This window comes from Solanum stenotomum, chromosome 2 (genome assembly GCF_019186545.1).
Source record: "Solanum stenotomum isolate F172 chromosome 2, ASM1918654v1, whole genome shotgun sequence".
NCBI classification, from domain to species: domain Eukaryota; kingdom Viridiplantae; phylum Streptophyta; class Magnoliopsida; order Solanales; family Solanaceae; genus Solanum; species Solanum stenotomum.
The window spans coordinates 39,249,122-39,268,793 of NC_064283.1; the positions used below are offsets into that span (position 1 = coordinate 39,249,122).

Below are 19,672 nucleotides of genomic sequence, written 5' to 3' on the forward strand. Positions count from 1 at the left end.
AGATTTTAAATAATCATTTCCAACTGAAATGCACGTTTTTATACTAGCAAAGAATTGCAAGTAATTCATTTTCAGAAACCAATCCGATTCCACTTTGGATGTCATCAAGTTAATTAACTTGTGCAATTCCTTGGAATGTCAAACTCAGATGCGATGCCTATCAGGAATACCAATACTGGTAAAATAGCATTTCGATTTCAATTGAAACAATCGAAATGGGTTGAAAACTTGAAATGAACCAACCCATAAAGGGACCTTCAATCTCTAAAATAATAAGTAAAGCTGAATATTCAATGAATAACCAACTTAGAGGCGAACCCCAAAAATCCAAATTTTGAACTCATAATAGCCTTTGTTTGGGAACTTGAGGATCATGATCAAACTAAACTAATCGAGTTTGGTTGATGCATTTTAAAATGGAGGCAATCCCCAATCAGGTAGGCTGAAATCAAGTAAAGAATTCAAAACCTGATCAGCGACTTGACGATACGAGCTATCTACCTTGCATCTGGAACCATAACCACTGACCTGCATGCAGTAACATAAATCCCAAGTCAATAGATGATAGAGCAATCAGAGCTTTATACATTTTCCTATGACAACTGTATATCTGTATCTTCACTTTTCTCATAAGAACATCAATGCAATGGATGGGGGATAAAAGAGACCAAAATGCAACCAAATAATCTTCTATATCAATGACAATGGAAATCATAATGCCACTTCAGGACCCACTTGGCATACGTTGTTACATCTACCAGAAGAAGCCCTTATCAACGAACAGAACTTTGGGGATTTTAGTACCTAAAGCATGTTATTGGTGTTTAATCATGCCTCTCATAAGACCCAATAATGCAGTAATAATAGTAGCAAACAAAAATGAGGAAGTTCAAAACTCATGAAAACGGCTAACATTCCAGACTGAACACATCTGAAGAAATTAATTTAAGGAAAAAACATAGCCTCATATTGGACAAAGCAGGAAAACGATAAGGAAAACACAAGAAACCAGAGCAAACACCGAAAAGGAACCATGTTACAAGGACTCTAATGATCACTACCAGCAAGAGATATAGATCTGCATATTGAAGGACCCAAACAAGGAATATCGTCTATCCATCACAGGCAAAACTAGGTGTTTGTGTGGGTGCCATAGAAAATTCAGGACCCTGATAAAGTAGCAAACTGAGGCAAGTTGAGGACAGAACAATAATATGTATCTTTTAGATTTTCGAATGATCCCGAAAGAAGATTATAAATCAGACAGAAAATTAGAACGGGAAGAACTTGCAATGTTGATAGGTTGAAAGAGTTTCTTGAAAGTCAAGACAAAACCCCAAAATAGGAGGAAGAAAAAAGCAAGATCTGAAGGAGTGCTCTGAGACCAAGAGCCAGACCAAAATCATATTGTTTTCTCAATTACTAGATGTCATCTTCTAGAGATTTACAACGCCTGTGAGTTAATCAACTAATTAGTGCCAAACTGTTGAGCCGTAAATCTAGACGAAATACCAAAGGCAAACTATTATTTACATGTTGAAACCAATCAGTGTAACCTTTTGCACAGGATGTCAAGTACATTAGACTGCTGTTGGAGAGCAAAATATTCATAGTAATAACTAAGACAAAACCATACAGTGAAAAAAAACAAAATGAAAGATATGCAGTTGTGCAAGCATTTACTGGAAAGTACAAGGAGAGTTGGTATCTAAACTTCTTAAAACCATGGAAAATGAAGTTCTATGAAGTGAAATTTCACTCAAGTTATTCTACTAGCAGAAAATCAAAAAAGTATCACCAGACATTAAAATTTTTGGTGATAGACTCACATTCCAGCCTTCTTGGCTGCAAGGACACCAGAGGGCGCATCTTCAAATACAAGAATCCTCGGCGGATCTAGTGGTCCACCCTGTCCATATAAAACATTAAGAATACAGCTCATAGGCATCCATGATATTTCATAATTGACTACCTAAAGTGACCATATATCTACTTTTCCATTAGCTGAAGAAAGTTTTACAAATTACACCCAACTTTCTCAGATTTGGTAACCAAAATAGTGTTAGCTTACATTTTTTTCCCTAAAGGTTTGTACATTCAGAAAAAGTAGTCTCTCACTGTACAATTTTGGGAACAGATTTTGCCTTTCTGTATTAAAATGTCCTAGAAATTTTAGATGTTATATACTATCCGCTTCAATTCGAATGCCCACCTTCCAATTTTAGTTTATCCCAAAATAGTGTCCTTCCTAGAACTTCTTAAACATACTATACCATATGAAAATCACATGGAACCAGGTTTATCTCTTTTAAATACACCGTCTATCCCAAAACGTCTCCTTGTTGAGTTTTGAATAACCAAAACACATTTTGTTCAAACATAATTTTGGATAAACTTTTATATACATAAGGATAGATACATAAGAATAGTGACATAAGGATAGTGACAGTCCATGGAAGGAGGAAAAGACAAATAATAGTCTTTGTGTTCAAGGATAACTACGGATGGGTTGACTTAGGTTGAAAGATTCAGATGTTTGCTGAAAACGGGAGTATACAGACTCGTAAGGTAGTTCCTATCACCCAGTGATCATATGCAGAGGCTAAGATTCATAAATTGTCCGATACAGATATCTTATTATAGGCTGATAATGAAGATATGGTATTTAAGGTAGATGGGGAGTCTTAAATGCAATGAAAAAGTACATATTCACATGCTTAACAGAAAATGTAGAAGGGAAATCAGAGATGAAGTTGAACACAAGTGACTATATCTTGGGCCAGAAGAAGCTGGAAGCATCAAAGCTTGGGGTTGTTGAAATGATCAATGAAATATTTATTTTGGAATTTCCATCTGATATAGAAGTTGCCAGGGTTAAGATTGGTGAATGGAGATGGAAGGGTAGAAAATTAATCTTGTGAACCGGACCTCGCTGACATCAATGTCCAGAAAATGCAAGTTCCGGTGACTCAAGATGCAAGTTCTGCTCACTTAATTAGGTTATATTGGGGAATGGAGCAAGGAAGGGGTATCATACTCCCTATGTCCCAATTTATATGACTCACTTTCCATTTTAGTCGGTCCCAGTATATTCAGTAACAATTTAACTAGAAAATGTCCACTTTACCCTTAATGAAATGATTTATAGCCACACAAACATCCATTACTTATTTTGGACCACAAATTTCGGAAGCCTATCTTCCTTCTTAACCACCATATCAAGTCAAACTACGTCACATAAATGTATATTTGTATATAGAGCTTTTTTATACTCTTTTTGCTGATACGTTGCAATATTGTGCAGCACATTGATTAGTTGAAGTTGAAGATGGCAAGACAACTGTAGAACATGCAGAGGAGGATTGGATTGATATGAGAGAGTCAGATTCATAAATTTAACTTCCGAGATGGCAAAACTATGCAACATCTTAAACAAATATCATTGACTCCACTTTTTTCATTTGGAAGCTAACAATTAAAGATGACTAATGTGTTTGATCACTGCATCACCGTAAATAGCTCACAGAGAAAAATTTCTATTTCTAAAAAATAACATTATTTGAAGTTTGATATAAGAACCAAGCCAACAGAAACAGGCATATTTGAAAAGTCTAGTAGGTAAATTATCAGTTAGACAATACTAAGGGAGGTCTATGTAATAGAAGATTCACCAAGAGAAGGATAAGCATCATAGCTGCGAGATCTCTCAGGATACACCAATCTAGAGAAACAAAAAACAGAGAAGTACCTCAAATCTGTTAGCAGCTGCAAGGAATATATCAGGTGATGGCTTCCCTTGTTTAACTTCTGGATCATCACCACGAACGATATGATGCATTAGTGAAAAAATTTCGCTGTGTCTTTGAGTTTTCAAATCAAAGTGCCGCGTGTGTGTACTGAAAAATGCATTTATATTAGTTCACTTTTTGAATCTTACTTCTTAAACATTATCTTAGCATATGATAATTCTAATACTTCTACTTGCTATACAAATTATGCCACAAATGGTAAACTTCCTGGTGAACAAAACTAAAAGAAGATGACATACCCCGCAGCAACACAAATTGGTATCCCATTTTCATGAAGGTGATGAATCAGCCGGCTGGCCCCTATAACAGGACAGATAGTTAAAACAAGCAAAGAAATTTGTGTATACTAATCCAATTTTGCATTAAATGAAATCAAAAGATTGAAATAAATAGTATGTGGAATTTATATGCTAGTCTTCATACTTAATATCCACTCTACTTCAGAAACAATTGTTCTAAACTAACATTACTGGACGCAAAGAACTTGAAAACATAATTATTCAAGAAGTTGTTGGATAGGATTCACAGGTATGGAGCATATGGAATTAGATTTATGATAATGCTGTAATTCTTGCAAGAGATTGTCAAGTTGATAGGTAACCTCTTGGATAATTATGTTTCAAGTTCTTTGCATCTAGTAATGTTAGTTTAGAACAATTGTTTCTGAAGTAGAGTGGATATTAAGTATGAAGATTAGCATATACATTCTACATATTGTTCATTTCCATCTTTATGCATAGTGACCTCTCGAATCATGAAATTTTTGCAAAGAGCTAAAAGATGCAGAATACACATAATGAACAGTCAAACTAATCATTTACCAATGCGATGGTAGGAGCAAAAAGAAACCTCTGAAAATCATTTCTCATGTTCACAGCAAAAGGTGTTCCAACTCTGAAGTGTATACCACAGTCCACAAGAGGGTAATGAAGGTGTTTTCCTTGATATCTAAGAAATGGTACGTTCCAAGTCACTTAAGAATAAGCTTTTCTTTTCTCAAGTTTCAAAATTTTAACTTCTTTTTATAACAACTCTGTTGAGGCAGGCTTGCAGTACACCTCAACTAAAATTCCTTTGGAACCTGTTACCTCCCACTAACACAGGTGCCGGATAACTCTACTCACCAAAACATAGACAAATTGGAAGTTTCATATAGGGTTGCCTCCGATGAGATTTGAATATTGATTGAACAAGGTTGTTACTCCGGCTCTCAACAGCTAGGCCGTCTTCAAGGGACAATTTCAAGGCAAATATGCAAAATATAGCATAAATGTTATGGAGGAAACATTTATTATGCATTTAGAGAAGTAGAGATTAGATGTCCCTGGTTATACTTTGGATGAAGAAAGAAAACAGAGCTATTTCCATCAAGTAAAGCAAAGCCTCTCCAAAACATTTTAAAAAAAAACAGTTAAAGTTATCCTCTATTGGTAGTTCTTTGTCAAATGTCGTATAAGCTAGGCCCTATTAGCATGTCTATTTAAAACTACACAGAATTTAACTCAACATCTACTGGATCAATTATACTTCCCCACAATTATACTTCCCCGATGCTTTTTGCACAAGTTATGGAGGTAAAAGTATACCTGGGAGTTGAATGCTCCAATATTGAAAGTAATAGGTAGAAAGTAGTATGATTGATCACAGATTTGTTCTGGGCCTAAAATTCATCATACAACCAGAAAAATTGATCTTGTGGAGAAACTGATGTCTTACGTCACAACTTTGAGGAAACAATAGCTTGACAAAGGATTCAGTCCACTTTGGATGCCTATATAGGTGGTAAACTAAATAATTTATACATATATGTATATTATTTATATAATATACATATATGTTACGATATCTATCCATGTATATACTATGCAAATCGGAACTCTCTTTTAAAGGGAAATCATATATAGTACGGTTACGTCTTCAGTCAAGAAGGTTACATAGAAAGTGAAGAAATTGATTTGAATACTTGTTCAAGATCCAAAAATTTATGTCATTTTAAGACAAATAGTCAACTCCATAAGTTTACATCATGTACAAATGTCTGCTCCTCTTATGAACAGAACTGAGGAAGGGTGAGAAAGCTGAAACTTAAGAAATGAAAAAACAAAAATATTATGTCTCTTGTGCTTAATAAAATTGTACCTGGCATGAGGTCGCTTGTGGGGAACATTTTCTGCAACATCTCCTCTCTCTCTACAAGAAAATCTTCAGCTGTAAGTGAATCACTTATTCCTGTCTCTTCAACAAAGACCCTGGCAGCCTCTATTGCCTTCTTCCCCATCATCTTTGCCTTGAGTGACCAATCAAAAGTCTTATTATACCTAGAAAGTATAATCTCCTGGACCTCCGTATAGAATTTCTCGGTGTCTGATACACAAAAGAAAAGGAACAAAGAAGCTAGTCAACCAAGATTTGTCTTCAAGTAGCATCTACTCGACCACACAAAGATTCACTTATTTCTTTCCGATAGAATATGAAAAACTGGAAAGGCCTGGTAAATATCAATCTTCCCTTTGATCTTCCCTTTGATCTTCCCTTTGATCCCCTATGTTAACAATCAACCTCACACCTTCCCATTACTTATTTGCTTCCATCCTTAGAAGCTCTTTTATTTTCTAAAACATACTGCAGTGTCTTAATGTATCACGTGATGGGGTAAGTCCATATCAAATAATGTCTGTTGTGATCAAACCACATAGGTATACACAAAGGAGCATAACAGATTTGGCCGTGTGAATTTGTTTTTTGTGGTTATTTAAGTTACATAACTTGGGTAACAATAGAAAATCCAAATAACAAAACACCTAGAGTAAAACACTAATTGATGTCACAAAAAATTTAAATGGACCAGTCCATGCATCCATTTCCTGAACTTTAAGATCCCCTATAATAAATCAACATCAATCTTACTGTTGCTTTGAGAGAACAAGGGGAACTAGATTTTCTTTCTTTTTGGTTGATAAAGAGGGAACTAGATTCCTCTTGAATACTACAAATCTTAAGGAAGCACAACAAGTTGTTTTAGGTATAAGAGTTGATTGTATTTTTGTACATCTCCAAAAAGAAGAATTCGTAAAAGATCAGACAATACACGGTGGAAGGAACTTTCTCCAACGTCCTATTGCTAAACTTTTCCTCTAGAAACACACACCAGTATAAGGTTTTTACTGACTAAAAATCATAACCGCATACAGGCAGTGAGTAATATGAAATTTACAAAAAATGTGCAATTCTCTGCTATGGTGACATGCTTTAGAACCACCAATCCACATAATTTATTGATTTTTCAATTAGGGGAATATATATTCAAAGAACATCTATTGTTTACAGAAAGAACGCAATTCTCTGCTATGGTGACATGCTTTCAGCACCACCAAGCCTCCGTAATTTACTCTTAATTCCTTTTGATTAGGGAAAAACTAAGAAATGCACTGTGTTTTCTTTGATAGGTGAGAAATCACTTAGTTCTTCAGTAGCTTATGTGCCAGATATGTGATGTTACAACAGAAAGACATAGACATACAAATGTGCACATGTGCTTGAGGAACACACTTATCATACCATCTCTACTGGAATGTGGAGTTGCTAAATAAAAGTATAACAGAATACATCAAAATACTCTTCCTCTAAATAAGAAAGGGTCTAATTGTCACAGGGACTCACTTAAAGAGACTAGAACTATGGATTTGTTCACCTATAAACTATAATTGACAACTTTTGGTACCACTAGCAAAGGCAACTTCAAATTTCAAGTCAGATAATTCCTTCAAGCAGAGGCTCATTTTTTTTGGCACGGTGCACGTATCCAACCATCTTCCAAGAATGCTATTTCACCCTTCAAAAGGAGTCTCTAAATTTTGAAAATGCTTTGCATAATTACTTCAGGGGCCGTCGCATTTTCTAATATATGAGCTTCCCCGCCTTATCTTTACAAATCCTAAATCTGCCATCAAAAGTACTGTGCATAACAAGGGTAGAACACATACATCACACTCAAATTTTGAATTTCACTCCCAAATGATCAGAAATTAAAACAATTTTAGCAAACGATTGCATACCAAGATTACATCAATTCTTGAGAAACTCTACTAATAGGCAATTTCCACAAGCACGTTATCCATTATTGACAAAGTGGACAATTGAGTCGCAAAAGAGGGTATCATTGCATATTTGCATTCTCAGTTCATTCAGAATCGTAAAATAAACTAAGTAAGGGAAAGAGAGTAGTAGAGCGAAATCCAAGTGAGATCTTATACATATTGATACCTAAAAGAAGACCGTCCATGTCAAAGATTACACGAGTGATTGAGCCTTTTCTTGCACATGGAGTATCATTGATGCCTTCATTCGCCATATTTGAACAACTTTTAGCTTCTCGCTCCTCCTTGCTTCCTCCCTGCTACTGCTGCTATCAATCCAATTGTACAAGCAGCAAAGCCGGAGGAGAGAGAGTGTAGAGGAGGAGGAAGCTTTTTGAGTTCCCCCGTTAAAGTAACGGATAAGTGTTAGGACCAAAATATCACATTTTACATATATCATGTGTTGTTTTACATATAACTATAACTTGGTTATTCATGTATTAATCTTATATATGTATTATAGAATGAATGTTTGCTTGGTAGATTTTCAAACGTTGTATAAAAGTTATTCATTATTAATTTTATACGTTGTTTGATTGTGTTTTTTGTAATCCTACGTAATTAATACTTAGATAACTTATGAGGGAATTTATGTATAATTTATGCGGGATAAAAGATGGAATAAGTTATGTGCGGTCATTTGGTTTGAAGACAAGTCATGTTGGGATTAGTTTTGTCGGAATAAGTTTTGCTGGAATTAGTTATGCTGAAATTATTTTTATTGGTTGTTTGGTTTATCATGTTCAAATAATATGCATGACATTCTTTCTAAGAATGAGTTGTTTGCTTTACAAAAACACACTCCATTTTATTTAGTTTTTTGTACTTTCTTTGCCAGTTTTAGTTATTCACTCTTAAAAATAAATTTTCATCTCATTTAGCTTAAATATTTTTGTGTGTGCATTCTCATAATTACGCCGAATGTTTTTAAATAAAAATCATTCATCTTATTTAGCTTAAAAATAAAATTTCATCTTAAGTTTGTTAAAGTAAAATAGATTTTATTATTAATGTCACTTCATTTAAGCACATATCAATCATATTAATGTAAAATATTAAAGTTATCTTCAATTTAATTATATATAAAATATAATTTTTTTAGTGATTAAAAGATTAATTTATTAAAAATATGTAATTCAATAGTGGAGTGAATATTTTAAGAGTAGTTTCCTCTTCCCCTGCCCCTTTGGACAGAGAAAGTCATTTTATGGTTTTGTTGTGGCACTTCTTCTTCATCCTCCCTCATATCAAACCCCTAAGAGAATTAACAAATTGATTAAGAGTGGGATATGGTGTCTTACCTAGCATGACAGTCTTGAAGGTCTTGTACTTGAGACCTAGACCTCTAGTAAAAATAATTACTTTGCTATCTTCATCTATAGGCTTGTGAATGATTGCAAGCCCATCACATATGCCTTTGAACTCCTTAATATATTCATCAATCTTTTTGGTTCCTAGCCTCACACTTTGCAGTTGTTGTTTGAGTTGGAACTCCTAATCCTTTATTGCTTGAAGATAAGCTTATTTCAAGAATTCCCACATCTCCTTAGTAGTTGAGCAACCTATAATCAGGTACATGCTTTCTTCTTTCAAGGTGTTTGAGATTCAACTCCTTAGCAACTCATCATTCTTCCCCAGTCATCAATAATGTTGTTGTCTTCTGCACCCTTCTCTACTACTACAACTTTCTCAATAGTCTTTCCAGTGGAACATGTACCTTTAATTAGTTCATTCTCTATGATGAGGTAAGTTAATCTCATCACTTGAATCAACTGAGATATTTGTGTTCTCAATGAAGATAGTTTGTTGCCTTGAGTCTAATGGAGCAGTGCGAAAATAAGATGATGAAGTGAGGAGGTCGAAAGAGTGTTACTAGAGGGGGCCATTGCAATTTGATATTGTGGTTATTCTGATTTTGATCTAATACATTAAAGAGTGGAAAGACTGTAAAGCTCTGATACCATGTAGAAATCTCACTTAAAGTATGGAGAAATCAAGGATTATATTGATGAATGATTTGTTGAGTTACATGCTCCTTATATAGGAGAAGAGTCCTATACTAGCTATACTAGGATACAACACAAATAAATTATTTACATGAGTAGTTTCTACTATATAGAAATACCATAACTAGGACGACCAAGGATAGATTCGTAATTTTAATTTCTTTTTAGGTAAAATAGTAATTATGTCTTAGCTATTAGAATGAAATTCTAGAAAGACGTGAACCTTTCATTTTCCTTTCCCAACATACATAGACAAGAGTCTCTTCTCTTTCCTTGACAAAAAATAAATCAAAAAGATCTTCTTTTCAATTATTCATCAGTAGTAATACAAGGTATGATTTTTCCCCATCAATTTTCATTTTTAATAGTAATACAAGATATGACTTTTCTTTCAAATTTCTTAGTGTTGTCTTCTTCTATTTGAAAAAAAATAAATAACAAAATTAAAAAAAAAAAATTAATGTTGTCTTCTTCATTCATATTAAGGTTGTTTTACAAGACCATATGAACATGTCCCTCTTCTACTCCATTTTTCATCAGTAGTAATACAGGGTATGATTTTTTTTCCATCAATTTTCATTTTCAATAGTAATACAAGATATAATTTTTCTTTCAAATTTCTTGATGTTTTCTTCTTCTATTTGAAAATAAAATAAAATAAAATAAAATAAAAAATAATGTTGTCTTCTTCATTCATATTAAGGTTGTTCTTCATGACCACATGAACATGTCCCTCTGCTACTCCATTTTTTTTAGTTGATTATCAAATCGCACTGTAGTTGTAATACTCACCGGGGCATCGCGATGCTTACAATTATAGTTTATGTTTCCTCTCAAATTTGCCATAATCTTTCTTCCTTTATTCTTGATCTATTATTCTTTTCATATATTTGTTTTTCTTTATTTTCTCTTATATTTTGAGATTGCAGATATCTCATTGTCATCACTTTTGAAACATTTTACTTTTTGAAATATTTAACTTTAAGGGCAAAATAGTAATTGTGTTTTAATTATAATTATGATAATTTCTAGAAAGATGTAACCTTTTCATTTCTTAGAAAGAAAGGTCTTTTCAGTTGCAGAAGTAATCAGAGTCTTTTCTTTTATCTTGAAAATTACTTTTGAGGGTATATTTGTCCTTTTACCTAATAATAATTAATTTTTATATTTTATTATATATATATATTTGTACTTGTTCACAATTTATTATAGATATTTTTGTTCTTTTTCATAATTTATGTTGCCGAAAATCAAACACATATGCCAATCTCTCTCTGAAAATTTCTACTCATGCTTTAAATAGACTTTTAGATGTCACCTTCTCTCTCACAAACACTTCATCTGCTGTTGAATCTTGAGCTTGTTCAGGTAAGTTTTCAGTAAATTCTTTTTTTTTTTCTAAATACTTGCTAACCTACAAAATAGATTATAAGTTCTGGCTTTTTTATTCTCTGTTTGTGTAATGTTGTTGTTTATAATATTTTTTGTCCAGACGGTTGTTTTGTATTCTTCTGTACAACTTATTTTTTTTAGCTCGATGCATTAATGGTTGTTTGATTGTTCGAGATTATGTTCTTCTAATAACATTGATTTTAGACTTTTCATCTAATTTTTGACTTACAAACACTTGTTAAATAGTTGTAACAAATCAATAAGATACTTTAAAAATGGAGATTTGTTTGATGCAAATATACCTAAAACTTGCATTGTATGAAAAATATTAAATACACACTTTACCTTACAAATAATACTTCCTACAAAAATAAAATGTCACACTACTATATAACTCACAAGTGCAAGGCCGAAATGATGTGAACTTTGATACCATGTATTGTATAGGTTTTATCATTAATCTATATCGCATCATCCACCCATAGCAATGGTCATTACAACATAGAAAGTTAAGAATTTTTCCAGATTTTGTCTATTTACAGGGCTACAATATAATTTCTATAATGGACACAATTGCATAAAAAATGGGCGTAGTTATCTGCTTGCATGAGTGTTATAATTTATATCAGAAAAAAAATAGTAAGAGATTATTAACAACTAATAAGAGATTATATAAATAACTTGATGCAAAAGTTAGAATTTCTCTTGCTATCTGGCATAAACAAATGACACTCAAAAGATAGAATATCATTGAAAGATTATGAATATTGGGTAGAAACTGTTCATCTTCACTCTTCTTCTATTTGCCTCTGTCTTTTTTTTTTTTTAATTTCTTGATTTCTGAATTATTATGGATCTTAAGTTCATAAGATCTTTGTTATAGTTGTTTAATATTCATTCATACAAACTTTTTTATATATGTTTTAAACTATTATCTTTGCAGTTTCTTATTTTAATTGAGATAGATGTCTGATCATGTGTTTCTGCAACATTTTAGTGTGTAAGTACTGCACTTCTAAGTCTTCTCTATATAGCTATGGAATTTTAGTTATATGCATTTTTGTATGAATACATTACTAACCAATATAAAATTGTATCTTGTTATATGTTATTTCTATAAGACTTCAAAAAATATCAGAACCATAATGATGTCGAGCAGAAGAAATCATAAAAATGCACACTCTTTTGAAAAATCAAATTATGAGAAAAATGCTCGGAGACGTGAGTTGTATAGATTAATGTCATCTGAGAAAAAAGAGGCCCTATTGGCACGTCGTCGAGAAAAAAGACCTGAATTAAAAAGACAACGTTTATCTATAAGTTCAACAAATAATAATTTGGCTACTACATCATCTTTTGTATAATGAGAGATCCAATACTCCTTTCCGATAGAGGTATACAACTTAACTGACAATCAAAAGTAATATAATATTATTACTCTTTTAAATATTATATAATTAATATTAATAATTACTAAATGTCCTTATTCTGAAATTCTATATACAGGGTCTGATTTCACATTACCCAGTAATTCAAATGCTACGCCTTTAAAAATTAATTATGTCAAGTTAAATGATGTACTAGCATGTTTATTTTGTAACGCTAAGTTTTTTGAATTTGAACCACCTGCATTTTGTTGTGGCAATGGTTCTATTCAACTAACTTCACATGAAATTCCAACACAATTAAAAAAATTCTTATTTAGGTGATACTGATGAATCAAAACACTTTCTAACTTACATAAGAACATATAATAACATGTTTGTGATCACTTCCCTTGGAGTAACTTATGATAATGATTTAGCCAAAAGAAATAATGGTATTTACACATTTCGAGTTCAAGGACAGATGTACCATTTCATAAATGACCTGATTCCTACAAATCAAAAAGGAAAAATCCTCCAATTATATTTTTTTGACAGTGAAAATGAATTAAGAAATCGAATGGCATGTTCAAATAAACTAAATGAAAATATTGTGAGAGCTCTAATGGACATATTAAAAATTAATCCATACTCTATGTTTCTAAAATCTTTGATAAATGTCCCACAACTATCTAATTTTTATATTGCACTTAAGTCCGATTCTGAATAGATCAACGTGTATATAACTTACCAATTGTATCTGAAGTTGCAGGAATATGGGTAGAAAAAGATATTAATAATTCTATTCCTACGCCACATATTCGAATATATACAAAAAGTGATATAAGGCAATTGGTAAATTATTATTATGATTGCTATGACCCTTTGCAATATCCATTGTTATTTCCATATGGTCAAAGTGGGTGGCATTGTGGTATTAAAAAAATTAAGCATTCTTGTGATACATCAACACAAATATATTGTGAACAAGAACAGTTACCAAGTGTAATGAATATGTCTTCAATTGATGGATTACTTAATATGAAAGCTGAAGTTATGAAAAAAGGGAAACGAAAAAAGGACGTTGTTTCCTGTCGTTAGTATTATTGTTATAAGCTTCAAATAAGAGATGAAGAAAATATAATCTTACATACAAGAAGATTATTTCAACAATACATAGTCGATGAATGGATAAAAGTTGAAAGCCAACGATTAGACTTTGCTTCTTTTAATCAAGATTTATTTAGAGTAGATGTATTAGAAGGAATCTTAGATGTTTACGAAAATGAGAAAGGGAAGCTTCACAAATAGGAAAACAACGCATACTTCCACTTAGTTTTATAGGAGGTCCAAGAAATATGCGAAGACAGTATATGAATGCTATTACATTAGTACAACATTTTGGTAAATCTGAATATTTTTTACTATGACATGTAATCCTTCTTGGCCTAAAATAGAAGAAAATATTATCCCAACAAACGAAGTACAAAATAGACATGATTTGATCAGTAGAGTGTTTAAGGCAAAATTAGAAGAACTAAAAAGCGATATCCTAAAAAGACATGTTTTTGGTAAAGCTGCAACATTTATGTATACAATAGAATTTAAAAAACGAGGACTTCCACATGCTCATTTAATTACTATACTTTAAGAAAATTACAAATTACTAACTCCCGAAGCATATGATCGATTAATATATGTGTAACATCTCACAAGTTGAAATAACTAGGAACAAGTAAAGAATTGGAAATAGCCATTTTTGGAAAGAATATAAAAATCTGGAAAAAAAATTAGTATGTTAAGTTGAGTTTTTGGTCAACTTCAAATGACCATAACTCCTAACTCATGATGATTTAGGTGTATTTATAGATATCATAGGAAAGATCTTGGAATAATCTTTCCAATGCCTCCGAGTTTGCATGATTCCAAGTTCGAATGAGTGAGATATGCCCTTTGGAAGTTGGGCTGTTTAAATAAGGAAATGTCCAATTCGGATTTTAAAAGGGTGTTTTGATCTTTTTCATACCCTATTATTTAAATTCAGTTTTAGTGAATTAATTAAGGGTCAAAACTGAATTGGTTCAGTTTAGACAATTGGAATTTTACGCTAGGGTTTTTGGAGAAAGAACGCAAGAGGAGAAAAGAGGAGAAAGAGCAAAGTTCGTCATTCTTGAGGGTTTAGCTTGTGGATTTCGACAAGGGTTAATCCCTAAAGAGGTATGTGAGTCTTTAATAGCGTTGGGTTCGTTCACCCATGCACCAATCATGTTTATTTCAGCGAAGTTTGTTCTAGAAAATTGAAAGTTGATGAATCTTGAATGGTGTTCTTGAAATTGGCCTTCGTTCTTGAGTTAGGTTGAGATTGAGGAGTTCCTTGAGGTTATAATGTTGTTTCCTTGAGTTGTTTGAGTAAGATTCTTGTGTATATATATTAGGTATCTGAATCTAAAGAGAATTTGAGAAAAAGAATCGAGTTTAGGCAAATTGGGGTCAGAAAACGAAGAAGGAACAAGTCGGGCAAACTTGGGTATATACCAGGTCCGTGACGCGAATCTGTTCCTCAGGATTGAAAAAATTCTCCTCACGTCGCGGAGCAGTCACAGATCGTTCTGCCTCAAAAGTTATCTTCGCGACCAAATAATTAAATGCATCTCCGTGTCGCGGACCTATTTTCAGACAATGATTTCTTGATCTTTTCTCATGTTTAACTATTTAAAAACACTCCTAAACATCATGAGATCTTTCTTATCACAAATCACAATCCTTGAATCCATAATTCAATTCAAGGAAAGTTAAGAGTCCAGTCAAGAGAAGTTCATAAAGTTTTTCAATAGTCTTTTACAAATGTTTTAACTTTATTTTAAGACTTGAGTTTTGAGTTGAGTAAAGAGTAAAGAGCAAGGTTTGAAGTTCATGTCTTCAAAAGAGTATATGGGGACTATGTATTCCCCAGAGTTTTAAAAATATTTTCACATTTGAACAAGAAAGGAAACTGAGATTTCCAAAAGAGCCTTTGAGCTATTTTTCAGTTAAAGAGTAAATATTTTCACATATAAAGAATAAAGAAAACCTTGATTTCCAAAAGAGCCTTTGAGCTATAGTTTTCAGTTAAAGAGTAAATGTTTTCACATCTGAACAAGAAAGGAAACTGAGATTTCCAAGAGAGCTTTTAAGCTAAGTTTTGAATAATTATCTCAAACCAAAGAAAGAAGTTATTTTTTAAACATATGAGCTATAATATTTTGGGAGTAGTATTGAGCACCGATATGGGGGAGAGTTCAGATAACTCACATCCCCCATAAACCATGTAGCCATCATGAGTAGTAAAGGATCAAACTTTTTAGATGAATCTTTAAGTGTGCTTTTTAGCATAGACTAGTGGATCCACTTAGATAAGGTGTCCTATATATATATGACGGCAAAATATAAGACAGTTCAGGTAGCGTGGGCAAGACGTTGTATCATCACTTAGTCTCAGAGTGGTGGTTGTCGGTTAGAGAAACTCCCACAATAGTATTTTGTATTTTTATACACATCAGAGATATTTGTATTTTCATATACAAACAAAGTTTATATTGTATCTTTGCATACATACAAAGTTATTATTGTATTTCTAAATACATAGAGTTGAAAACCATGTTTTAAAGCCTTTCTTTATACTGCATTTATTTACACTACTTTATACTGAAATGAGTAATGTTTAGTTGAGTTGAGTTGAGCCAGGTAAGTTCTTCAATTCTTTTCAAGCTTATGTCTTGTTTAACATTCCAACTCGCATAATCGTACATTCAATGTATTGATGCCACTTGGCCTGCATCGTCTTATGATGCAGATGCAAGTAACCAGGATCATCATCCAGTGCCTCATTGATCAGGTTAAGCACTCAAAGTCTAGTTGTGAGCCTCCTTGCTTTCCGAATGATCTCTTTTATTGCTTTCAGTATTTTAGTTCATTAGGATGTCGTGGGTCTTGTCCTGACATCCATCTCAGTTATTAGAGGTTTCATAAATAGACACTTAGTTAGTTCATTTGTCTTTACTTTGTTATTGGCTTATGTTCAGATTTGAGTTGCCATTTTGGCTAAGTTAAATGTTTATTTCTAAAACATTATGAGTTTAGTTTTGAAACAGTTGAGTTATCTTGCATTTGAGTTCTTTTCTTAATGCTTAAAGTCTTTCGCTGAGTAAGTAAGCCAGGCCAAGGGTCGCTTGGGGCCAACAATGGTTCTCGAGTGCCAGCCATGTCCGGGGTGTAGGCTCGGGGTGTGACAATGTGCTGATTTACCAGATGAGAATATAAACCCCTATCTATACTCACTTATTATGCAACATATGATGCATGGTCCTTGTGGTAATTTGAATCCAATAAATTCTTGTACAAAAAAAAGGCTATTATAAATATAAGTATCCTAAAGAATTTGCAGAACAAATCACAAAAAGTAAAAATTCATATCCAATTTATAGAAGGCGAAAGACCGAAAAAAATGTAAAAATTAGAGGACACTTTCTTGATAATTCATGGGTTGTTCCTTACAATCCATTTTTACTTTGTAAATTTAACTGTCATATGAATGTGGAGATTTGTTCAGATATTAAAGTTGTTAAGTATATTTACAAATACATATGCAAAGGACATGATAGAATAGCTTTTCAAATACATGCTAATGATGCAAAATTAGAGATAGATGAAATAAAAGAATATCAAACTGCTAGGTAGGTATCACCACTTGAAGTTGTATGGAGAATATTTGTGTTTTCTATAAGTGAAATGAGTCCAAGTGTATATCATCTTCAAATACATCTTGATGGACAACAATATGTTTCCTTCAAAAGTACAGACAACTTGAATAAAATTATAAATAATCCCATTAATAAAAAGACAATGTTAACTGAACTTTTTTTAATGAATAAAGTCAACAAAGAAGCTATGGACTTGAATTTGTTGTATCGTGAATTTCTAGAGTACTTCGTTTGGTCAACAATAGATAGAATGTGGACTCTTCATAAACGAGGTCATGTTATTTGTTGTGTCATAACGTGTCATCTAACCGAAGAAGAAAGATACTATCTTAGACTACTTTTAATGAATGTAAGAGGACCAAAATCATATGAAGATATACGAATTGTAAATGAAGTACAATATAATACATTTAGAGAAGCTGCAGAAAAAAAAAAGGACTTTTACTTTGTGATAATAACTTAATAGAATGCATGTCTGAGGCTGCAAGTTATCAAATGTCATCCAGTTTAAGACAATTATTTTCTGTGTTGTTGAACTATTGTAATCCAACGAATCCTAAAGAACTATGGAAAAGATTTAAAAGCCTAATGTCCGAAGATTTCAAGACAATTTTGAGCGTAGATGCAAGAGAAATTCATTATAAAGTTTTAAATCATATAAATTAAATTCTTCATTCAATGGGTCGTGATATTTATGAATTTGAATTAATTCCCAAAATTATTAAAGCATCATCAACAACAACAAAAGCTAAGGATGTTAATTACAAAAGAAATATCGTAGTTAGTGAGGAAGATTTACTTTTACAAAATAAATTAAATATTGAATAAAGAAAAGCTTACGATACAATTCTTGATAGAGTGTTTTCAAATAAGTCAGGGGCATTTTTTTATTGATGGTCCTGGTGGAACTGGTAAAATCTTTTTATATCGAGCTTAGTTGACTACAATAATACACAAAGTATTTATAGCTTTAGCCACTGCAGGTTCTGGTCTTGCAGCATCACTTCTTCCCGGAGGTTGAACTGCTCATTTTTTATTCAAAATTCCTATTGATGTTAATGAAAATTTTAGTTGTAATATTAGTAAACAAAGTTCACTAGCCTCTGTAATGCGAGATGCAAAATTAATTGTATGGGATTAAATTTTAATGGCAAAAAAGAAAATGGTTGAAGCATTTGATTTACTTTTAAGAGATCTAATGAATATAAATACGCTATTTGGTGGTAAAGTAGTTGTTTTAAGTGGTGATTTTAGACAAACTCTTCATGTTGTTCGTGATGGAAAACAAGAAGATTTTATTTGTGAAAGTTTATTGTTTTCTGAAATTTGGAATTAACTTGAAAATTACAATTATCGAATATGTGTACTAATAAAGATCCTGAATTTTGTGAATATTTAATGAGAATCGGTGATGGAAGAGAAAAAAAATGACTATGGAAAAATTGAAATACCTTATCCTAGTCGGCTTTAGCCTCATGCACCATCAGCTTAGTCGTACATAAATTAGGATTCAATAGTCTAGTCCTAGTGTGGCTCTAACTCTAACTCGTCAGTCAGCTTCATTGAACTTGTTCCTTTGACATGTTCCATCGGCTTCCTTCAACAATGATGACGAAGTTGATGCAACTAGTGGCATTGGTGGTGGTCCAAGCCATGCTAAATTAATAGTAGTATTAATAGCTAAGCTAGAAAAAAGATGATTAAAAATAGGGGGTAGCCAGTAGGGGGGGATATGATATGGAGGGATATATATTTACTATTATTTTCCTGTTATCTTCGATTATATTATTGTTGTTATCTAATTTGCTTTGATTATCATATTATTGATTATTGCTACTGAGATTTTCTCCATTTTATTTTATATGGCTTCCACTTCAGTTTTTTCATTTTTAAAATGATTTTTTTATTCTCAACTTGAATAAAACGTCTATTAGAAACAATCTCTTTAACTTAATTTTATCTGAGTCGACTCCTAAAATAATCAAAATTGCTCAAATGATACTTAAAGACTTATTTAAACCTAGTAGTACAGAAGAAAATAGACTATTTTATCACCCNCCCCCCCCCCCCCATTTTGATATTTTAACTTGCATGTAACCAATAGTTTTCTTTAGCCAATTTTGACATATTACATTCATGTGACCAATAATAGATTATTCACGGCTAGAAATCAAAACATATTAGGTAATTTTATATAGATATTAATTTTATTACTGCTTTTATTTA

General features: G+C 32.4%; 1 protein-coding gene across 1 annotated transcript; it reads right to left on the minus strand.

Annotated features, from left to right (window-relative positions):
• Positions 1–244: 244 nt before the first annotated feature.
• LOC125855268 ((DL)-glycerol-3-phosphatase 2-like) lies at positions 245–8,187 on the minus strand. The gene is made up of 6 exons (XM_049534976.1): positions 8,073–8,187; positions 5,949–6,173; positions 4,049–4,109; positions 3,749–3,896; positions 1,830–1,909; positions 245–528 (listed from the first exon to the last, which is right to left on the minus strand). The coding sequence occupies exons 1-6, from the start codon at positions 8,158–8,160 to the stop codon at positions 498–500; spliced, it is 633 nt and encodes a 210-aa protein (XP_049390933.1). The 5' UTR covers positions 8,161–8,187; the 3' UTR covers positions 245–497.
• Positions 8,188–19,672: the final 11,485 nt, after the last annotated feature.

Bases quoted from the DNA above. Each gene is read 5' to 3' on its own strand.
- LOC125855268 (XM_049534976.1), bottom strand. From the start codon at position 8,160: ATGGCGAATGAAGGCATCAATGATACTCCATGTGCAAGAAAAGGCTCA. The intron at 3,897-4,048 runs GTATGTCATCTT...TGCATTTTTCAG, and splicing joins CCAATTTGTGTTGCTGCGGG to TACACACACGCGGCACTTTG. The intron at 1,910-3,748 runs GTACTTCTCTGT...TTATATGGACAG, and splicing joins CAGCTGCTAACAGATTTGAG to GGTGGACCACTAGATCCGCC.